This window comes from Acomys russatus, chromosome 16 (assembly GCF_903995435.1).
Source record: "Acomys russatus chromosome 16, mAcoRus1.1, whole genome shotgun sequence".
Lineage (NCBI taxonomy): Eukaryota > Metazoa > Chordata > Mammalia > Rodentia > Muridae > Acomys > Acomys russatus.
The window spans coordinates 23,093,418-23,115,292 of record NC_067152.1 but is presented as its reverse complement, the minus strand read 5'-3'; the positions used below and the strand labels follow the sequence as shown (position 1 = coordinate 23,115,292).

The 21,875-nt window shown below is 46.0% G+C and overlaps 1 protein-coding gene across 2 annotated transcripts in view; it reads right to left on the bottom strand.

Annotated features, from left to right (window-relative positions):
* The window catches only part of Skap1 (src kinase associated phosphoprotein 1), a 293,807-nt gene that overhangs the window by 19,761 nt on the left and 252,171 nt on the right, over positions 1–21,875 (bottom strand). For both annotated transcript variants that reach the window (XM_051158403.1, XM_051158404.1), the window contains one exon: positions 2,528–2,628. In XM_051158403.1, the coding sequence (XP_051014360.1) occupies positions 2,528–2,628 (101 nt within the window). The remainder of the gene's footprint in view (positions 1–2,527; positions 2,629–21,875) is intronic.

Here is a 21,875-nt window from a genome sequence, read left to right as displayed (position 1 = left end):
ACACCTGCAGATTTCTAGCCTGAGGCCTTTCTGCTCAGCACAGGTGCTACTGGCCTGTGGAGGGAAGAAATATAGAGAACACCGGATGCCATCTTCTTGGACTCAACTCAGTTTGGGTCACTTCGTTCTCTCACTCCAGGTAGGAGAGGTAGGCTGGGTCCAGCAAAGGAAGACTTCTAAGGCTGAAGTGGGGTGAATATGAGAAACAGTTCCAGAGAGCAGGGAACGGCTGAACTTCTAGGTGGTATCAGAATCACCTTTTCTAGCTGTATGAATTGGGTCATTTGTGCTTTTTAGAGACAAAGCAAACAGGAGAGGAGGTCTTCTTAGGGTTCTTCCTGTCCAAGGGGCTCTGATTGAGTTAGGTAATAGAATCAAGGTAAATCCAATCCCAGACGCTCCCCAAGCCGACGACGTTAACTGCAATGAAGCTTTGTCAAGGACCCCTCCTTGAGCCACTGCCCGTCTCATTTCCTCCTCTGGTTTGCAGGGATTAGCAACTCGAGCAAGGGAGGCACCTGGTACAGCTTAGGGGGCAGAAACATTAATGGATTTAGAACCTTCCGGAACAGCGGAGGGAGAAGCTGATAGAATTAAGGCAGCGAGGCATTTTCACCAAATTAAACTCTGACGCATTAGTAGTGTGTGTGTGGGTGGGTGGGGGGGTTGGGGAGCGGGGGGACGACAGAGGTTGATTTCAAAAGACCAGTCTAACGTTCTTAGGCATCTCATAGAAATACCACAGCCATGGTAACCACACACCACTCTATATTGCGGGACAGGTCACTGCACAGCCCCTTAGATCTAACTGGAGGGAAGGGGACCCCCAGTGAGAAGCCATTTACAAAGGCAAAAGACATGTAAAACAAACAAAATAATCATGACAGAGAGAGAAGGCCAGCCGCCAGTCTGGCTCTGTGCTCCCCCTCCTGCTGTAGGCACCTCGAGACAATGTAAACAGTTAATTTGTTCACCTGCAGGCTCTGGGCAAACAGAGGCCTGGTCACACCTGAGTGGATAACTCGATTACCCCGTAATGCCAGTACGGTAATGTACACAAATTCTATTACACGGCGAACCTTGCTTTCGGGCATTTGAAATACCAATCGGGCCAATGTCCACTCCCTTCTTTGCTTCCAATTTATTCTTGGTGTATTGGAGCTGCACCGCAATTGTAGCAGGGTGGTGCTGAGTTACAGTTGCAGGAGAAATCGCTACAACATTGTGATTTCACCCAGCAGGGCAGGCAAAGCTAAGTCTGAATTTAGTTTTTGTTTAAAGGGGCCTGGTTCATTGGAACCACCAGAAGACACCTGGAGTCAGACTTGGTCTCTCTCTCTCTCGCTCTTTCTTAAAATTACATTTCATTCATTCAGTGTGTGTGTGTGTGTGTGTGTGTGTGCACTACAGGACGCCTGTGGAGGTCAGAGGATAACTTTCAGTGTCAGTTCTATCCTTCCATCATTATCTCTGGGACTGAGTTCAGGTCTTTAGTTTTGGCACCAACTGTCTTTACCCACTGAGCCATTTTGCCCACCGCTTGGTCTGTTGGAAAGGAGCTCACAGCATATTTCAAGCACAAACAGGCCCTTGGTGTAAGCAGTACCAGTCGTAGAATAAAGAGATGCAGCAAATGTGGCATTAATAACACAATGTTTTCCCCCTTTTCTCCACAGAGTCCACATACTCCCAATTAAAGAGCAAATTATGCCTGTTTCAAAACTATGCTGGTAGCTATTGATTGGCTACATAGAGAGAGGCCTCTATGATAAATCCTCTTAGGAATAAAACATGTTGTCTTAGTCTGGCTGGGTAGTTTGTGTGGTCTTGTTTGTTTGTTTCTACAAGGACGATGGTCAGTAATTCTCGCAAATGTAGTCTATGACTCTAGAAAATTCTTTTCATTATGATAGACAGGCAATAATCCATCTATTAAAAAAAACCTCTGTTGCTGTATGATTGATCAACAACAGTCTGTGTCAGCTGAGCCTGAGGGAGAGAATAAAGCCGACTGTGCGGGATTGGATCTGAGAGGCTGGTCTTATCAGCACTGGCTCAAGCCACCTGAGCAAACTGGTTTTGACTCCTCCTTCCACAGGCAATTATATTATCATCTTGTCTATCTATAAGTGAAATAAAAATCTAGTTTACCCAGCCAGAACATTTTTAATCGTATTATATAGTAATAAATTATGTACACACGTGACCTTTTAGTATACCCTAAGTTCTCAGAAAACATCGAGTTTTGATTGGCATAATTTTAGCATCGTAAGCTACTTCATTAAATATGTCTATGTCTGCTTCGGCGTATTTTTAAATGGGAAAAATGGTTCCTGGGGCTGAATTTTTAACTTAAAAATTTCCTAAGCAGTTATACATCAAGGGAGATGTTGCTCTGCAGGTAAGGAGAGCCATGTGATATACAGAGAGCCTTGTTACAACATGGGATTGTTCTGCTTACGGTAACTATACAAACAGGAGTGAAGGCATAGATGTTGGACCCAAGCCCTATGTTTTACATCTTTACCTTGCTCAGAATGCGGATGAGGTCACCCCGTTGGAAGGACAGTTCATCCGGCTGGTCGCCATGGCAATCCCATAGGCCCTGGTAATAATTGGCATAGTCCACTGATCAAAGAGGAGGGAGAGAGCAGAGATAAAAAGGAGTCAGTTTGGCTGCAACTGGAAACCACGGTTCTGATACAGCCTCTAGGAAACTTAAGATTCAGGGGGCCCCAGATGACAAACGCTCAATATAAGCAAAGGACTATGGGAAGAGAAGATCATTAACTCACATAAAATATTTACAGGTCACCCCTAGTAGGAAGGAATTCTGCTCAACAACACGGTAACGGATGTATTTATTAATAGGAGAAAATCAGGCACATAATTCCTCAGTTGGTTTACAAACAAGCAGCACAAAGATGTTTCCCACTAGACTCTCTTGACCCAGGGCATCTGAACACCGGAGCGCATCACTTCTTCAGGCATCTGAGGGAGCAGACCCTTCTGCCTGTCTATAAAAGAGGTGGAATCGGCCAGCAGTCTTCTGCACCTCTGCCTCACAGTGTGGCTTCCTTCTACACAGGAGCTCCAACCCAGGCACTCCCCACCCAGGCACCTCATGAGGTAGTCACCACCAAGAAATAGTGAACCGAATAGCTCAGTCTTTAAGTGGAGCTATGGGGTGGGGGGTGTCTCATCCATTACAACTAAATTCTGGGTGGCCTGGCCCCTCTCCAGCATCTCATTTGTAGACCCTGAACATGTCTGCCAAGATTTATCTGCAAGCCCCCCCTCGGGGGGGCCGGGGAAACAGAAACCAAAGTGATCTGCATTAAAAATGAAAGCAACTGAAGACACCAAACTAAGCTTTAGAAATAGCACTGCAGAGATTTACTGGGCTTCTCGGCCAGACTGGATGGCAGTGATGCCACGGGACAGCCATCGATTCTTAACAATGAAGAATTTGTATTGATCCTCTTCTACCCGGAAAGGTTAAACACTAGCGTAGAGTGAGGGAACATCTGGGGATTTGAATGGCAGGAGAGCTAATGTCCACTGGACCAAGGATACTCCATGTTTCTTAGAATGTTCCACACGAGAGCTGTGCCTGCCACAAGCACCTGCCAAAGGTGACATTTGATTGACGGGATCCAGGAGTCCTGGGATACAGTTAAATATCTATGCGATTTTTTTTTTTAAGTTGGTACAGGTCGGTAACCCCTAGCGCTTGGAAAGCTGATGCAGGAGGATCATGCATCCCAAGCCAGACTGGGTTTCACCGTGACAAGTGAAATGAGTAAGATTTGTGTGGGTTTTTTTGGGGCGGGGAGGGGGGACTCTGTCTCTCTGATTCCTACCTTGTCTCGGATTGTTTGGAGTTTGTGCCCTCTCATGAGGACCTTGGTTCTAGGGCCGCTCATGATGGAAACAGATGGGGCGGAAATGGTCAGTAGGACCGGACTGTACTTGCTTCCTCCCCAATTTGTTCCTAATTTATGAATAATTCAAGTGAACAAGGCACAGTGGAACACATCCCTACATGCCTCTTATTAGGGATCTTACAGTGCACAAAGGCAGGGGAGAGGCTGACTCATTTGAGTTAAGAGCAGATTGCAAACAGAAATAAAAATGTCAACCGTAGAGTGTGGGGCGTGTTCTCTTTTACACAGAGAGTTGTTTGTCTCCGCAGCTGACAACAGAGGGCAGCAAACAAAATAACTGCGGAGAAAACCTTCTGCCATCCACTTAAGAATATGTTGGGAAGAAAAATATATTGGGAGAAAAAAATGCTAACTGTTGAAAAGAGAAAGCATTTATTTTTGGGGACATCAGTGCATGAAATGATAGAGAAATATCAACCTTGAAAAGCGAAGGCGGTTTCCCCGGAGGGTGTGCTATCCGTTCTCGGTTGTAAGGGAGTTTATAAATCACCCCAAGAGTTTGACTAAGTCTAGGAATGAGAAGCCAATTGACATCAATATTCTTTGTGGGTTTGTAGATGGCAGAGAAAATCTTTTGAAAAAAAAATTTTTTTATAAGAGATTAAAAAAAAAAAACAAAACAAAACCCAATTTAGACTGGGCGGTGGTGGCGCACGCCTTTAATGCCAGCACTCGGGAGACAGAGGTAGGTGGATCGCTGTGAGTTCGATTGAGGCCAGCCTGGTCTACAAAGTGAGTCCAGGACAGCCAAGGCTACACAGAGAAACCCTGTCTGGAAAAACCAGAAGAAGAAGAAGAAGAAGAAGAAGAAGAAGAAGAAGAAGAAGAAGAAGAAGGAGAAGAAGAAGGAGAAGAAGAAGAAGAAGGAGAAGAAGAAGAAGAAGAAGAAGAAGGAGAAGAAGAAGAAGAAGAAGAAGAAGAAGAAGAAGAAGAAGAAGGAGAAGAAGAAGAAGAGAAAAGAAAAGGAAAGGAAAGAAAAGGGAAAAGCCACTCAATTTAGCTTTTTGTGAACGGCAGGAAGGCCGACAGAGCCATCCTGGCGTTCTCTGGCCTGGTGCACAGTCACTTTGAGTCTGTGCTCCCCACAGTGTGTTTGGGTATGAGACTGGCTCCTACAGCATCTTTCGGGCATCTACGCAGTCCCCACCAAGACTCGATGGAGGAGGGAGGCCTGGGAAAGATCTAACCTAAAAGCACAAATCAGGCACGATGGCCCACACCTATAATCCCAGCAATCAGAAGGCTGAGGCAGGAGGATTGCTTTGAGTTTGAGGCCAACCTGGGCTACAAGGTGAGCTCAAGACTAGCCTGCCTATAGATATAGTGAGAGAGACCCTGTCTCAAAACACAGGGGGCTGGGGTGCAGGGAGGCGGGGAGTCAGAGTCCATCAACCAGAGAAGGAAGGCATTAGCCTTCTAAGACACAGAGACGCCTTTGGTATTCAGGAACCCAGGAGACAGACTAGCCCAAGATTAAGTACCATGACAAACAACTCTGAAAAGTTAAGTAGACTAATAGGGCTAAAACCAGGAAGGTACTTGACCTGCTATCTAGACAGAGGTATTTTGGTGTTAAGGAGATCAACTGGGGAGTCATTCTTCAACTGGGTGAGGTTGGACCCCATATTGCAAGATCCTTGTTTAATTGGCATGATTCATATTTACATATATGTGTACAGGCAACTTCATGAATTCATTCCTTGGCATCCATCAGGCCTGTGTACAGCACTTAACTAAGTACCAGGGACTGTGCCAGACACTGGGGATTCCACACTGGTCATACCCGGCCCCTGCTCTCAAGGCTACCCTCTAGCCAGGGAGGCGCTGTGGATCAGGATTAATATAGCAGCATTCAGGGGCATGAAGAGGTCTAGGGTGCTATGTGTAAGAGGGAATTTAGCAGAGCCTTAGGGGTCAGGGGAGGAGTCTTGGAAGCTTCAGCCACCTACAAAAGGCCAGCCTGCTGAATGTCATGGAAAGACCTTGAAGTTGGGTTGAGGCTGGGCTGAGCAAGGCTTCATTCCTGAAGCCTGGCCCCAAAAGGGACCTGAAGGTCTTCGAGTCTTCAGGGCCAGTTCAGCTGTGGCCTAAGCCAGGCTAGCCTTTCCCCCAGACAGAGAAGTGAGAGCTGCTCCTGCTTCCTATAGGGGCCTGAGAGCCAGGCTTGCGCCTCTGTGGATTTCGGCTTGGTTAGGTTTCCACCACACTGGGAACAGCCTAAGTCAGAAATGATGGAATCTTCTGACCAGTTAATTAATTCAAAACATCCTCATTCTCATTTTGAGGACATTATTCCATCTAATTATTTTTTTTCCCCAGTCTGTCCATTTGGAATGAAAAACAAAAGAATAAAAGCTTAATGCCAGCATTTCTCAATGTCTCTCCAAAAAACCAGTAACTGCACTAAATAAAGCCTGGTAATTCAAAAGCAAAAGCTCTAATATATTCAGCATAAAACAGACAGAGGACCTAGAGCAATAATGACAACACTAATAACTAAAACAGTTATAACAATTAACAACAATTACAATGATAGGGAAGCTGATGGCTGTGATCACTGCATTTAAATTGCTAGCAAAGCTGGGAAGGAGTTTTTCTAGAGAAAATGGGGGCGGGGCGGGGAAGTGTCTTATTCTTTAAGGGAGCCTAAGCCTCAAGTGAACAAGACGTCACAAAGAAGAGCAACTGACATAGAATTGTTTTTTTTTTTTTCTTTTCCAAACGGTTATTAGGAATCATATGTTATTCTCCGTTAGGTTCTTTCTTGTTTTGTTTTGTTTTGTTTTTTCCGAGACAGGGTCTCTCTGTGTAGCCTTGGCTGTCCTGGACTCCCTTGTCAACCAGGCTGGCCTTGAACTCACAGCGATCCGCCTGCCTCTGCCTCCCAAGTGCTGGGATTAAAGGCGTGCGCTACCACACCCGGCTCCTACAACAGATTTTTTTGTGACCAGCGATAGGCATCCCTCCTCTAATGGAGTCCAGGCTGGTGTTATTGGTGACAGAGTCAACAGAAGCACCTAGTAACAGGGCCGGGACACCTCTTTAGCTTTCCTTGTGTTCAGGGAAAGCAGAAGGTGACTGTGCTCTCCCAGTTTAGGTATTGTTGGGGGACACTGGGTAGCTTCAGAGTTCAAGCTGTGGCCAGGGAAAAGAGGCTAAAGGGAGGTCTGTGTGGCAGTTGCGTTTCCTTGATGAGGAAAGGGGCTGTGCCAATGAGGTCTGGCGTTAGGCGCAGCTGTTTAAACTAGGGATACCAGGCAAAGCCTTGAAAACAAACCTACGGTGTAGGACGCAGGGAGAGCTGGACCAAAACTCTGTAAACAGTGGCTTGAAATGCTCTAGTCTAAGCCAAGCCAGGAAGGGCTGCCATATGGAGTACACTCAAAGCAGACACCCACTGCTACTTTAGTAACTGTTTCAGAAGTAGGAAGAAACTCACCAGGTGCCTCTCACTGTGGCACCAGGGCCGGAATGGTAGTCGTTGCTTGCTCAGTTTTGTTTCTAGTTTTTGAGACAGGGTTTCTCTGTGTAGCCCTGGCTGTCCTGGACTCACTTTGTAGAACCAGGCTGCCCTTGAACTCATGCTGATCTGCCTGCCTCTGCCTCCTGGGTGCTGGGATCACAGGCATGCGCTGCCGCGCCAGCCTTTGCTCATTTTCAATACCATTTGCTTGTGTTCAAGGCCATTTCCTCTTGAGTTATGGAATTGCTAGGTCCCTTAATTTTGCTAAGTATGATTTATGTATGGGAACAATCATAAGTCCTGGCTCTCACCTCATCTGTTCCTCTTATTGGGTTTAAATGTTAGCTGGGTGAGGCTCAACTCCTGGCTAGTCCTGGCAAAACCAAGAAGGGTAAGGGCTGCGGGAGCCTGTGCCCTCCCTTTTGTTTGGTGTGGGAGTTTTCTGTTGGTGAGCAGCACAGTGGGCCTTCAGGGTCTCCAGGGTGGAAAGCCTATGAATGACCACTTTTCTGCTCTTCTGACATGACTGGACGTTTCTCAGACCATGCCTGGTGTGCCCACAGTTGAGATAGATAGATAGATAGATAGATAGATAGATAGATAGATAGATATAGAGACAGAGAGAGGGAGGGAGGGAGGGAGAGAGAGAGGGAGAGAGAGATATATAGAGAGGCAGAGACACAGAGAGAGACAGAGAAAGAGACAGAGACAGAGAAACAGAGACATACAGAGACAGAGAGACAAGCATACAGAGAGACGTATAGGCAGAAGACAGGGACACACAGAGAGAAACAGAGAGACAAACACATACACACACAGAAAGAGGGGGAGAGAGAGAGAGAGAGAGAGAGAGAGAGAGAGAGAGAGAGAGAGAAGGGTGGGAGAGAGCTTGCTTGGCCAGCGATTTGATGTTTGGCCAGCCACAAGCACGGCACACCCAAGCAAAGGAAAATCTTATACTAACAGCCCAGAGTGAGTCTTGCTTTGGGCTACCCAGAAGCTTCTCACAGCAAGGCAGGAAAATATGATCTCACCACTAAAGACCTTTAGTGTTAGCCCCACTGTGGGACTGCCAGGCTGGGATGCAGAGACAATTTGAGGTGTTGAAGAGTCACTCATTAAAGTAACCCTGTTACTAACAGTCACGCTGTAAAGCGAGCTCTTTATAGATTGAGCAATCAATACTACAAGGCTGTGATAGATTTTCTAGGTAACAGAATAAAATAAAAGAAATTGCATCTTACAGGGTCATTAACACTCAATAAGGATAAACTGAATTCTGTCCCTCCTCCCTCTTCAGATAAGATCTGGAGATGGGCTTGAAAGACGTTAGTGGTTCTGTCAGAGGCAAAGTGTAGCATCAACTGACAGGCTCTAGTGGGTAGAGGAGAAAAATCCCCGGATGCATCAGCCACAGCACCTTAGGGGGAAAGGTAGCTGGGACAGGCCAGTTTGCTTAAAGAGGCTTTTCCTCCCAAACACATAATACCTGAGAAAAACTAAAAGCTGCAAATGTACATAGCTGATCTATGACCTATCTTGCAATTTACTGTCCCAGCCTTTTAAATGCCTTCATTGAGGCTGGTGGCCCTTCCCCCAGATCTCCATATTTTGTTGTTATAAAACTAAGAGATGACATTGGGAAGTTACATATGTGTTGCTGTCTCTACAGCTCCTTTGGAGGAAAGGCACTATATAAATTCAATAAATAAATAAGTAAACACAAATAAGAAAAATCCCTGTTTCAGATTCTGCAGAGAGAGCGAAAAGTCCTCCTGTTTTTTAATCACCAAGTCACCAATCATTTTAACTGGTGGGAAGTCCAAGGCACAGGAACATATTTAGAGCATTAGCCTTATGCAGATGACACCTATTTGGGAGGCAGAAAGGATGGGAACAAAAGAAAAATAAACAAAACCCATCCTACTTGAATTGTACCTATTGGGATAGCTAAAAGATAAATCTCAGAGAGAGAGAGAGAGAGAGAGAGAGAGAGAGAGAGAGAGAGAGAGAGGAGAGGAAGGTGGAGTCTGGGAGGGAAGGCTAGACTTTGCCTGGAGACTGACACTTCCTGAATGGAGTCTAATACAGTGTTGGCCATAGGAAACTTCCAGTTATCAACAAGGCATCCATGTTGAGGGTGTTTCTTCCTATGCTGGTGGTGGAAGCTGTTCTTGGTCAGAACAGATTTTCTGTTGGAATTCTGTATGGCGAGTGAAAAGCAATAGAAACTAGGTTTTAGGGCTGGAGAGATAGTTCAGCCATTAAGGATCACAACCAAAACTTGAGAAACTTGGTTTTAGAGGACTTAATTCCACGTGCTAACCATCTTTGGAGCTTACGTATCCCGGGGCTTTCCCTTTGGCTGTGGTATCATGACCTCTGATGCCTCTGGCTGCCTTCCCTCTTCCCGGGGAGAAGTTGACTCTTTGCAAAGCCTGGTTCTTCGCTAAGCCTTTGAGAGTCATTTCCTAGCCTAGCTCAGTGGTGCACGCCTGTAATGCTACCAGGGGCAGGCGGATCTCTGTGAGTTCGAGGCCAGCCTGGTCTACAAAGCGAATCCAGGACAGCCAAGGCTACACAGAGAAACACTGTCCTCGAAAACCAAAACCAAAACCAAAACCAAAAAAAAAAAAAAAGAAAGAAAGAAAGAAAAGATTCACTTCCTGCAGGGGTGGGGAAGATAGCTCAGTGTCGAAAAGCACTTGTCCAGCAAGCAAGAAGACCTAGGCGTTAATCACCAGCGTCTAAGAGCCAGGCAAGGTTACACACGTCTGTAATGCCAGCGCTTCCACAGCAAGTTGGGAGACAAGAGAGTAAAGAATCCTGGGTAGCAGGTCATGGCAGCAGGCCAGGCAACCAGTGTAGCGGCAAAACAACAAAGAGACCCTGGCCCGGAAGGCAGGGACCGAGACCAACCCTGGAGGTTGTCCTCCGGCACCACTCGCCCTCCCCACACTCCCCCCCCCTCCAATTCATTTCCTGCAGAGATTGGAAAGGGAAAAGAGGCTCTGCTAAATGACTGAGCGAGAGAAGTCAGACGCAGAGGAGCGGAGGCAAGAGGAGACTGAGGAAAGGGCCTGAGAACCGGAGAGCAGGGAGGGAAACCCAGAAAAAACCGCTCCTAAGCTTGAGAGTTGCATAGACTCTACGGGGGTGGGGGTGGGGGGTGAGGGCACGGGTAACAAACCACAAAACCTGTTCATATCTGAATCAGTTCCGAATCTGACTCTGCTGATGGACTGAGTGTCCTTGAGGTGGCCCAGGCGACGACGACTACAGCACTCCTTCCCTGACAGTGAAGGAGTAAGTCCTCCAGCCACTTAAGGATGCTCCCAGGGGGCATCTGACCTTAGGGGGAGGGGTGGGCTCACTAACAGCCTGGGATGAGTAAGATGTGATTTTTGTATTCATTCAACCCTGTTACATATTCATTTCCGAATGTGCCTGGAATGAAACCAGCCCGTCAGAGGTCAGCATCCGCCCCCCACCCCCCCCCCCACCCACCCCTGCACCCCAAGGCTCACTTTTCAGATCTGACACGTTTCCATTCCCTTCTCGACTGGCAATCTCCAGGCCTCTCAGAGAGGAGACATTTCCCATCCTTTCTATTCTCAATCCTCTGATCTCTTAGAGATGAGGCAATTTTCCATTCTCACTTGCACTGATTTAAGAACTACTGATAGGGGGAAAAAATATCTGCTTTGCCTTCCCACCTTCTGAAGACAAATCTTGGCCCCGCTAGGACATCGATGAAAGCGATTGGGTGTCGGCTTTTATAGTTAGGACACTTCTCTCTCCAGTCACTCTGTTTGGGGCTTTTTGGGGTCATGTATACTAGGGCTCTCTCTAGTCAGTGGAGAGTCCGGTTTCAGCAGTGCTTTCCCAAGCCAGAAGCCCCACTGTCCCACCCAGTGTTGAGCATCCGTGTCTTATACCTCCTCGCCGACGAGTGCCCAGGGCATCTTCTTCTAGACCATGGTCGTCATCTGAAGGGACAAATGATCACCATTAGCCATTAGTACATGTGGGGCACCGGTCTTTGTGCTCTTTCTTTTGAGGGGTCACCTTTCTTTGAGCTCACTGACCTCCTTTTCTTTCTTGTGTTTCAAAGCAGGGTCTTGCCTTGGAGCCCAGGCTGGCCTTGAACCCATGATCGTGCTGTTTGTTACCTTAGCCTCTCGAGAGCTAGCATGACAGGCACACATTATCATGTCTAGTTCGGGAACTCTCTCCTGTCAGGGGTGTCTAATGAGCACATTTCTTCTTCCTTGCCCCCTTCAATTCTTTCTCAACTTCAAATGGGCCACCCTCTTCTTCCCTTTCTATTCACTGCTCATATCCACGCATTCTGAAACTCATACTGCGCACAAGAGGCCGCACTAGGAACAGGGGGCCACGGCACGCACAAGCACGCTAAAGCTCCTGCCTTGGTGGAGCTTCCAAGCCATTGAATCACCAGGGGCTTGTCACCCGAGCCAATTCTCTCCCTCGACCCTCATTGTCTCTTTCTTTGTGGAATTCTTGCTTGTGTTTATTATCTGCATGCAGGCCTTGTCTTTGGTTTTAGTCACTCCAGTGTGTGTGTGTATGTGTGTGTGTGTTGTGTGTGTGTGATTGGAAGTGGGTTTTAAACCTTCTGTGATTAATTAGTCTTTAACGTATCCATTTTTGTTCGGCTGTATCGGAGGCTGGTCATGTACATAGTTTTATGTTCCTAGTACTTGAGGCTCGTAGTTATTTTATTTTTTCCTTTACTGTTTTATTCAGCCTGCCTTGTTCATTAGAGTATAGGCTCCTGAGGGCAGATGGAATGGTCTTTTAATTAATTGCTGTGGATTCACAATGGGTTCTAAGTCAACGCTAGTGTCTAACTCCAGTCAAGTGTTTATATGGCCAAAGTCACAATGTGATTGGCCCAAGTTTCTTACCCTCATTAACCTGTGTTTCATCTCAGGCTTCATACTATTTGATATAATAGGAACTGGGTCTTTATTAAGAAAGTATGTGAGTTAGAGTCACATTTAATAATCCCATTTTATAATACAGAATTGTAATTTTTATATACATAGATATGCAGCAGAAATAGGCTCACTATTCTTTTCACTATCTCCTCTTCTCTTTTTCTCTTAGACACACACACACACACACACACACACACACACACACACACAGGTTAGGACATAATAAGCAATGCTTTGAGTGCTGACTACTCCGTTTTTTTCTGGTCACATTTCACTTCTGCTTAGGTCTTATTTCATACACTTGTCTTGCTTCTCCACAATTACACCATTACATGGAATCTTTATTTTATTTTATTTTTTTATTTTTCCAGACAGAGTTTCTCTGTGTGGCCTTGGCTGTCTTGGACTCACTCTGTAGACCAGGCTGGCCCCTGCCTCCTTGAGTTCTGGGATTATAGGCATGTGCCACTGTGCCCAACTAAATGGAATCTTTGAGGAGATGGGCCAGGGAACATTCTCCCTCTAACCTTTTTTATTTATTTATTTTTCTTTCTGAGACAGGGTTTCTCTGTGTAGCCTTAGCTCTCCTGGACTCACTTTGTAGACCAGGCTGTCCTCAAACTCACAGAGATCTGCCTGCCTCTGCCTCCTGAGTGCTGGGATTGCAGGCATGTGCCATCATGCTCAGCTCTCTAACCTTTTTTTTTTTTTTTTAAATGTCAGATTTAAGAAAGTAAATTCTAAACTCAAAAGGAAGAAGAGACAGTACAAACTATGTTAGGCTACCACAGAGCATTAAAAATACCTGAATTTAAAATGGGTGTGGTGGCGCAAACCTCTAACCCCAGCATTTAGGGCAGAGGTAGGTAGAATTCAATGAGCCCGAAGCCAGCCTGGGCTTACATGTAAGACCCTGTTTCACACACACACACACACACACACACACACACAACACACACACACACACACACACTCATAGAGATAGGTAGACAGAAAAAGAGAGAGGGAGAGAGAGAAAGAGAGAGAGAGAGAGAGAGAGAGAGAGAGAGAGAGAGAGAGAGAGGAGAGAGAGACTATATTCTGACTTTTATAAAAATAATACTGTTTCGGGGCTGTTGTAGAGATGGCTCAGTGGTTAAGAGCACTGCCTGCTCTTCCAAAGGACCTGGGTTCAATTCCTACAATTCCTAGCACCCACATGGCAGCTCACAACTGTCTGTAACTCCAAGATCTGACACCCTCACACCAACGCGCATAGAATAAAATTAAATAAAAAATATTTTAAAAAATGTTGCTTCTCAGAAAAATAAAAATTAAGAGCTTAATACTCTGAAAAGTAATTCACCTGTTACCAAGATTAAGACACCCACATGCACATGCTTTCCCTACAAGCTTGTGGGAAAGAATTTTGAAGGAACCTTTTTTTTTTTCCCTTAAAAATACTTGATTATTTATATGTATGACTAGCTCGCCTGTATATATGTATGGTATACACATGTGTGCCTGGTGCCTTCAGAAGAGGATGTTGGATCCTCTTGCACTGGAGTTACAGACATTTGTGAGCTGTCAGGTGGGTGCTGGGAATCGAACCCTGGTCCCCGGGAGAAGCTGCCAGTCCGCCTAACAGCTGAGCCAACTCTCCAGTCCTTTGAAAGACTGTTATTTCCCTGTAAGGTCCAGCAGCAGGGACTTCCCCCTCACCATCTATAGTGCTCACCAACCCCAGGGTCTCAAGGAACAGGGCACATAGACACAGATTGTATTAAACATCGATTTTTTTCACACCGGCTTTTTATTACTGCCCTCTACTCCCCTCGTCCACTCTGATACTTTCCCTTTTTGCAGCGGGGCCAGTTTTACAGGACAGACAATGTCAGAGAATGAATTGGTGCATCCTCCTTGTAGAAATGTCCAAGAATCTGGAATAGCAAAGCAGCTCTTTTCCCGCTATCAAACAGCTCAGTCACAGGGACCAATAATGTGCTGTGCTTAAGCACTTTTGCAGAAAGCTGGGTCTATTCTACCGCTGCTGCCATCCGTGCGCAGCTGTCTCTCTCTCTCTCTCTCTCCCAATTCTAATCAATGTAAATTGGGTCAGATCTCCGCTGTGAATTACAAATTGGATCCGAAGTTGGAGGGTCACCGTGCCTGCTACTCCGCCTCCTTCCCACCGCCATTAGATGGGAAGCTACACCAAAGATCTTTTCTAAATAAATCAGACTTTATTGTAAAACTCGGCCACTGACGAGACATAACCTCATTAGCATTGATTTTGAAATAAATTATTGAAAGTGGCCTGCCTGCTCTTTGCATTTGTAAAAAAGGAAAATGTAAATGTATTTGAAATGATAAAAATGAAAACTAAAACTTGATTCCTTTATCCTTTCAGGCAACAGCACTTAATCTAGTCATGATAAAAAAAAAAAAAAAGTGCACTTCACTCCCAGAACAGATTCTCTGATTTTCATTGCACCTTTAGAGTCACCTACAAGGAAAAATGCTGGCCATAAGCATGTGTATTATTTGCCGCCGTTGCCAGGCCCCACAGCGATGGATGTGATGGACCGGAAGCTCCGATCCCGACTTCCGTTCTGCCTTTCTTGTCCTCTGATGGCTGAAAGTGGCCTACAGTTAAAAAGCCTTCGGGAGGCAGAGGCAGGCAGATCACTGTGTGTTCGTGGTCAGCCTGGTCTACAAAGCGAGTTCAGTACAACCAGGGATACACAGAGAAACTGTGTTTCGAAAAACAAAAACAAAGAACCAAAACCAACCAACCAAACAGAAAAGCCTTCCTACTGCTGGGTGTGGGCTGTGTGTCAGGGGTCCTGAAGGGCTGAGGATGGGGTCCCATCACACAGTGGAAGATCAAGGATAGGGTCCCATCACACAGTGGAGGACCAAGGATAGGGTCCCGTTACACAGTCGGGACCAAGGATGGGGTCCCGTCACACAGTGGAGGACCAAGGATAGGGTCCCGTTACACAGTCGAGACCGAGGATGGGGTCCCGTCACACAGTGGAGGACTGAGGATGGGGTCCCGTCACACAGTGGAGGACTGAGCATAGGGTCCTATCACACAGTGGAGGAAGGCCTCTCTACAGCTGGTTAGGAAGAGCACAGCTCTTGGTACCTTCTTAGCTTCTGAGAAACCAAACTGGTATCTCTCCGAAACCAATCTGGTATTTCTCAAGCTTCAATGTCAAGACAATTATATTGTAACTGGGATTAAAAAAAAAAAAAAGACATTTTGCTTAACAAGAGGGGTGGGCTAGGGAGTTAAATTTCATATTTCTGCTACTCTGTACAAAGGGGCTTTATTTTTACTTACAAACGTTTGTGTGTGACTGTGTGTGTGCTCACATGCATCACAGGGTATGTGTGGAGGGTAGAGGATAACTTGATCATTTTGAAAAAAAAATATTTTTTTTTTTTACGTTAAAGAGCTCATTGGATGTCTTTATAAGAATATTATTAGGCATTTTTGCATTACATCTACGGAAATACATCTTCATTTAAGAGTGAATTAAAATTTATGTGCTAGCTCAACTTTAAACAGTAATAGATTATAATGGTTCTTGCTCCTAACGGGGCATATGGGACCCCAATCTTACACAGGCTTTAAACAAATTAACCTCTGAAGATTACTGCCCACTTATTACATTAAATGCTCTACTTGATTCCCAAATATCTCATCTCAACTGGGAAAACAGTTGAAGAAGGTTCTGTTAACTGTGTGAACGTGTGAGGGAACCATGGGGCAGGACAAATGAGCATCGGTATCCGGAGAGTCGATTTCAATCAACATTCTTGGCACAGTGTCAGGGACACTAATGAAAGGCTGAGAGGATCAGGACACTGAGTCCACCTAGGAGGGACAGAGAGGTGCTGGCTGCTTCTGGCGCCTGAGTCCTTTCTGAAGTGTGGCTCTGGCGCGTACGCCTGACATTGACTAAACGGATACCAGAAAGAATAACAGAGGGGAAAAAAATGATCACATCAAGAAGAGGGAAAAGCATTTCCCCTAAACAGAAAGTGACAACAGTTTTTTTTTTTTTTAATGCCAAATGTATTAATGTGTAGCCAGATGTCAAGGTGCTCTGGTGGCAGATACAAGAGAAATACAGAGAGACTCGATATGAAAAGGGAACATCCAGAAAAATAGAAATGAACCAGATCCTGGCATGCCCAGATGAGCTATAGATTCTGGCATGCTATAACAGATCTTTAGACCACAACAAGGTATGAGCAAGAGGCTAAGAACACATTTACTCTCTGCTGTGTACTGGGTAATCTCACCTGTCACCTCTCAACATGCCCATCCCATCTCCACGGTATGGTTGGTGTGTAAGATTTTAAACTCAGTTTGTGCTAATATCAGCGCTTGGAATGCACAGGATTTAATTCCACAAATAACTCACGAATTGGGGAGAAAGACACGAATACAAATAAGCACGGCCAGAGGCAGAGCTTTAACTTCAGTGGTGCCTGAGAGGGTGTCACGTCTGAGGACGCACCTGAGCCCACTGTGCAGCACTTCATAGGCAGAGACTAGAGGGGCGAGTTAGGTGGAAGAAACAGCACGAGTCCCATGGCTGCTGCTCAGAGTGTAAGGTAGAGCTAGCTAGCTAGGTAGGTAGGTAGATAAATAGGTAGGTAGATCAGTGGATGAGAGGTAGATAGGCAGACAGACAGACAGATAAAGAGAGGGATCAGGGAGTAGGAAGAGAAGAGGCCAGGAGGCTGAGAATGGAACTGACTCTTCACCCATTTTGCATTTTGGGCCTGGATTAGTTTTGTATTTTTCTTTCTTTAGCACTCTAACTGTCACCATTCCTTCTTCCCATGTGCCCGGACAACTATGTAGGGGAAAAGATAATCCCACAGAATGTTGTTTCCATTTGACTCTAATTAAAAAAAAAAGGCGCCTACTTATATGCTTTATTATAAAGCAATCTGGTTTCTGGGTCTGTAACAACCCTCTGAGGCAGTGTGGGCATCTTTAGAATGTGTACAGACGTTTCCAGAAAGGCCTCTTCATCTCTTTCTGTTCAGGTTTTTTTTGGAATCTCCAGAGAACACAGCAGGATCTTGCTGCCATTACAGCTACTACAAGGCCCCAGTTACAGCTCTCCAATGGTCTCAGATGCCTTGCTGGCTTCTAGCTTTGAGGCCCTAGACAATGCAGGACCTGATAAAAGATGCCCTTATATGGACGTTTGAATTGTGGATCTGGGCCTGTGCTAGTATGCAGAATAGCTTCAAGGAAGATGAGAAAAGGTTTAGAAAAACTTCTTTTAAAAAAGAATTTATTTTGATTTTTTAAAGTGTGTGTGTGTGAAGCCGGGCGTGGTGGCGCACGCCTGTAATCCCAGCACTCGGGAGGCAGAGGCAGGCGGATCGCTGTGAGTTCGAGGCCAGCCTGGTCTACAAAGCGAGTCCATGATGGCCAAGGCTACACAGAGAAACCCTGTCTCAAAAAACCAAAAAAAAAAAAAAAAAAAAAAAAAAAAAAAAAAAAAAAGTGTGTGTGTGTGTGTGTGTATGTGTGTGTGTGTGTGTGTGTGTGTGTGTGTGTACCACCTGTATACCATGTGCAGGTTCCTATGGTGGCCAGAAGAGGGCATCAAATCCTCTGGAACTGGAGTTGTGAGCTGCCCAAATGTGGATGCTGGGAACTGAACCCAGGTCTTCTGCAAGAGTAGTAAGTGCTCTTAACTGTGAAGCCAGCTCTCCAGCCCTACAGCCTCCTGTTTTTTTTTTTTTTTTTTTTTTTTTTTAAAGATTTATTTATTTATTATTATATATACAATGCTCTTCCTGCATGTGCACCAGCAGGCCAGAAGAGGGCATCAGATCACATCACAGATGGTTATGAGCCACCATGTGGTTGTTGGGAATTGAACTCAGGACCTCTGGAAGAGCAGTCAGTGCTCTTAACCGCTGAGCCATCTCTCCAGTCCTACAGCCTCCTGTTTTAACATCTGGCTCTCATACCTCACCTAGATCATTCTCTGACATTTAATCTGCTACAAAAGGGCTCCCATTATCTTCAACAGGAATGTTTAGAATGCCAGCGGATACCAACTTTGAAACTATATTTTCCAGGACTAATTTTTTTTTTTTTTTTTGTGGTCTGGCTGAAAACCTTGAGTGCTCTGACTGTCCCTCCTGGGGACAACAGAGCTAGCCATGTAGCAAACGCTCATTATTTCAGGGTTAATGTGATGTAGTGCATTTAATTTGATGACCCAGATATTATTTTGGTTAGAAAAAAAAAGTTTCTTTAAAAAAAAATATTTTATTTAATCTTAATTTATGTGCATTGGTGTGAGGGTGTCAGATCTTGGAGTTACAGACAGTTGTGTGCTGCCATGTGGTTGCTGGGAATTGAACCTGGGTCCTTTGGAAGAGCAGGCAGTGCTCTTAAGCACTGAGCCATCTCTCCAGCCCCCCAAAAAAGTTTCTTACTGCCTTGGTATATTTTGCACATTCTTTTCACTTGTCTGGAAGCCCATTTAAAGTTCACCTGGGAAGGGAAGCCTCTCTTACACGGGTTTCTCCATACGCACAATGAGGAACTGCATAGGCTCCACCCACTCCAAAGAGCAGGACCGGCTCACCGGCCAGCACCAAACATCCTTCACCAAGCATGGTCACCTGCTATCATGGAACAAACGACAGAGGTCTAGGCCATCCGACTATTGATGAGAAGGCAGTGTTAGCATAATCCAATGTTATTATGGTCTGTCCCTCCACCTGGCCCCTGGCCTCTTGGTAAAAAAAAAAAGAAGGGAGGGCGGGGAGGCAGTGAGCAGAAGGTGCTCTCCACATTCCATCTGCTCAGGATTTTCACGTTCACGCATGCTTCATGCACATAGCCACAAATGCCTAACCGGACTCTTTTGGGTCTGGCTGGTGAGGGCGGGACCTAGCCATCCCTCAACTCTGTGGCAAAGTAATATCTCCCATTAAACATCACCACGTGAGTGAATGCTACCGCCATTTGCGGAGTGCTTGCTGTACGCCAGTTCTCTGTGTTATGTGTACACACCACTTTCAGGCTCCTCCTCACATCCCTCTAAGGAAGCGATGTCACTTTCCCCAGTTTTACAAGTCGACAATTAGATGGGGCAAGTTGCTCACTCAGATTCTCACAGCTGGGCAGGTGGCAGTGCAGATCCACTCTGACATACAGCCAGCTTTGTGTTTGTTGTCCCGAGCTGTCCCTCATATGCTATTTTTGAGTAGGTGTGGCTGGCACGCCAGGGAGCGGGGTGGCGGAGATGATGCTGGGCCCTCTCCCTCTCCTCCTTAGTTTCCTTAGGACTGTGAGGTGGCATACGCAAAACTCACACGGCAATGTCAGAAGCAACAAAAGTGGAGTGCTTGAAAGCTTAGCTGACGGAGATGTGCGGCTGGAGTAATCATGTGATAAGTAAATGCCTCTTCTCCCCACACCCCCATCCCGCACCCCACCACACACCCCGTGCTGTCTGTAAGAACTGTGATGGATACAGGGGCTTTTGTTTATTGGAAGCACAGGCAAGGTAGCTGCTTGTCAACCTGCCGGAAAGAGATCCCAGCTTTCCTATAGTGAGGCTCCCTCACCTTCTGTGGCCACAGAGGAGGTTGACTAACCTCCATGCCCTCGGGTCCCCTCCTGTGTATAAGCAGTGGGAGGTTTGGAGCAGTTCCCTAGACCTCAGCTGAGCATAGGAGTTTAGGAGGCAGGATAAACTTGGTCACTAAATGTACCACTCAGCCAGTGGTACCTTCCTTGGCCCTGACCCCCCAAGTAAGGGGATGGCCTCAAACTCATCCTGTCTTCTGGGGCCTCTTTCCAAAGCTTTGTTTTCCATGCCTGAGCATCAGTTTTGTCTCTACACCTTCTCTGTGCACTCTAGAAGGCAGAGTGGCCCAGGGAGACGTCTCCCCTGCTGCCCCCAACACTTTTCCATAACTGGAACCGAAGATGGAGCCTCACCTGGATCTTTCCCTGAACCTGGGCAGGAGTGAGCTGACTGTAAGCTCTCCAGGAAGATTCTGGCCAAGTTGGGGGCATGCATCTCCTTTTAGGGAGTGTGGTGAATTAGATCCGTCTCTGCACCCTGCTGTCGCAATGGCGCAGGCTGTGAAAGAGCCGACTCTCAGAGGAGCTGCGTTTTAATGTAGCAATTTGATTCAATTTTCCACTCTATAAAATTACCCATCACTGCTCGTTGCTTTCTAACAGACACCTTCACTCTTAATTTAACAATCCTATCGAATTCTGCCAGGGAAATTGGAAAAATTTATCACCTGTGAAATTTTATTTTCCTTTGGTTGTATCTGTTTTTGTAAAACTTCATTAACGACGATGACTTGCTGAGGAAATTATCATTTTTTTTTTAACTTCAGACACAAGAAATGGCTCGACCTCAACCAAGATATCATTTGCATAATAAAACACAACAAAAAAAGGAAGGGGAAGGAGTCTGGCAGGGGCTGGAGGAACAAGGATTAGGAGTGGATGCTCCTTCATGGGGTTGTGTGGTGCAGACTCAGAGACCAATGATGTGGCTTCTCTTTCAGGCAAAAGACAAATAGGCAATGCCTGCTTAAGAAGGCCACCCCCCCAAAAAAAGAAGGTTGGGCCCTCTTCTTAGGGAGCCTTGAAACGCAATTATTTACTGGTGATGCTTTTAGCAAGGGGCCCTGTCTTCAGGGGCCTAAGTGTTAGATTCACCTTAGTTCCTAGGTTCATCTAGGATGCAGGTTTAAATTGCTATAAATTTTGGCTTAATTTGAATTTCTTAGTGGAGCACTAAAACTCCTGGCAAATTTCCACAGGAGCTCTTTCTGAATGGACTTGAAGATTCAGCTTTCCCTTTGTCTAAATACCTCACAATTAAAAGGCTTAGGCTTTGGTTTTCCAGTCTGACCCCCACTGTGCTCTGCGCTGTTTACCAGCTGCTGGATCCCCCACCAGAAATGGCTCCGTGGAAAGCAGTGATGACTGTGCGTTTTCTGAGATGCTAGTGAGCTTGCCTTCTGAAGGCGAAGAAGGCTCCGCAGAGTAAACCTGCTGCAGCTAGAGGTGGAGGAGACACAGGCTAGGTTTATTCCCAGGGAGGGAAGCTTTGTCGCTGGGCAATATATGAGTTGTGTTCTGTCAGAGTTTTGCTCTATCGATAAAGCGGTTTGTTGGCATGTGCATAATCTGCACCTGTGAGACAACTTTTTTGCCTTCCTCTGGATTCTACAGGAAATAGAGCCAGAGCTAGAGAGTTCTGAGACTCACCCCTCAAACTCAAGGTGTACCAGTGAAAACCGGAGGAGGCACAGTTCTCCAGCCTTTAATCTTAGCGGTACCCTAACAAATGATGTCACGTGGCACAGAAGGAAGAAAGACACCTGGGTGGACTTGCTCCTGGGGCATGGCAGAGCCACCGTACTGGGTAGGAGTAATGAACTTCCTAACTATTCATCTCCATCAGAGTTTAGACCGGGATAACTTGGAGG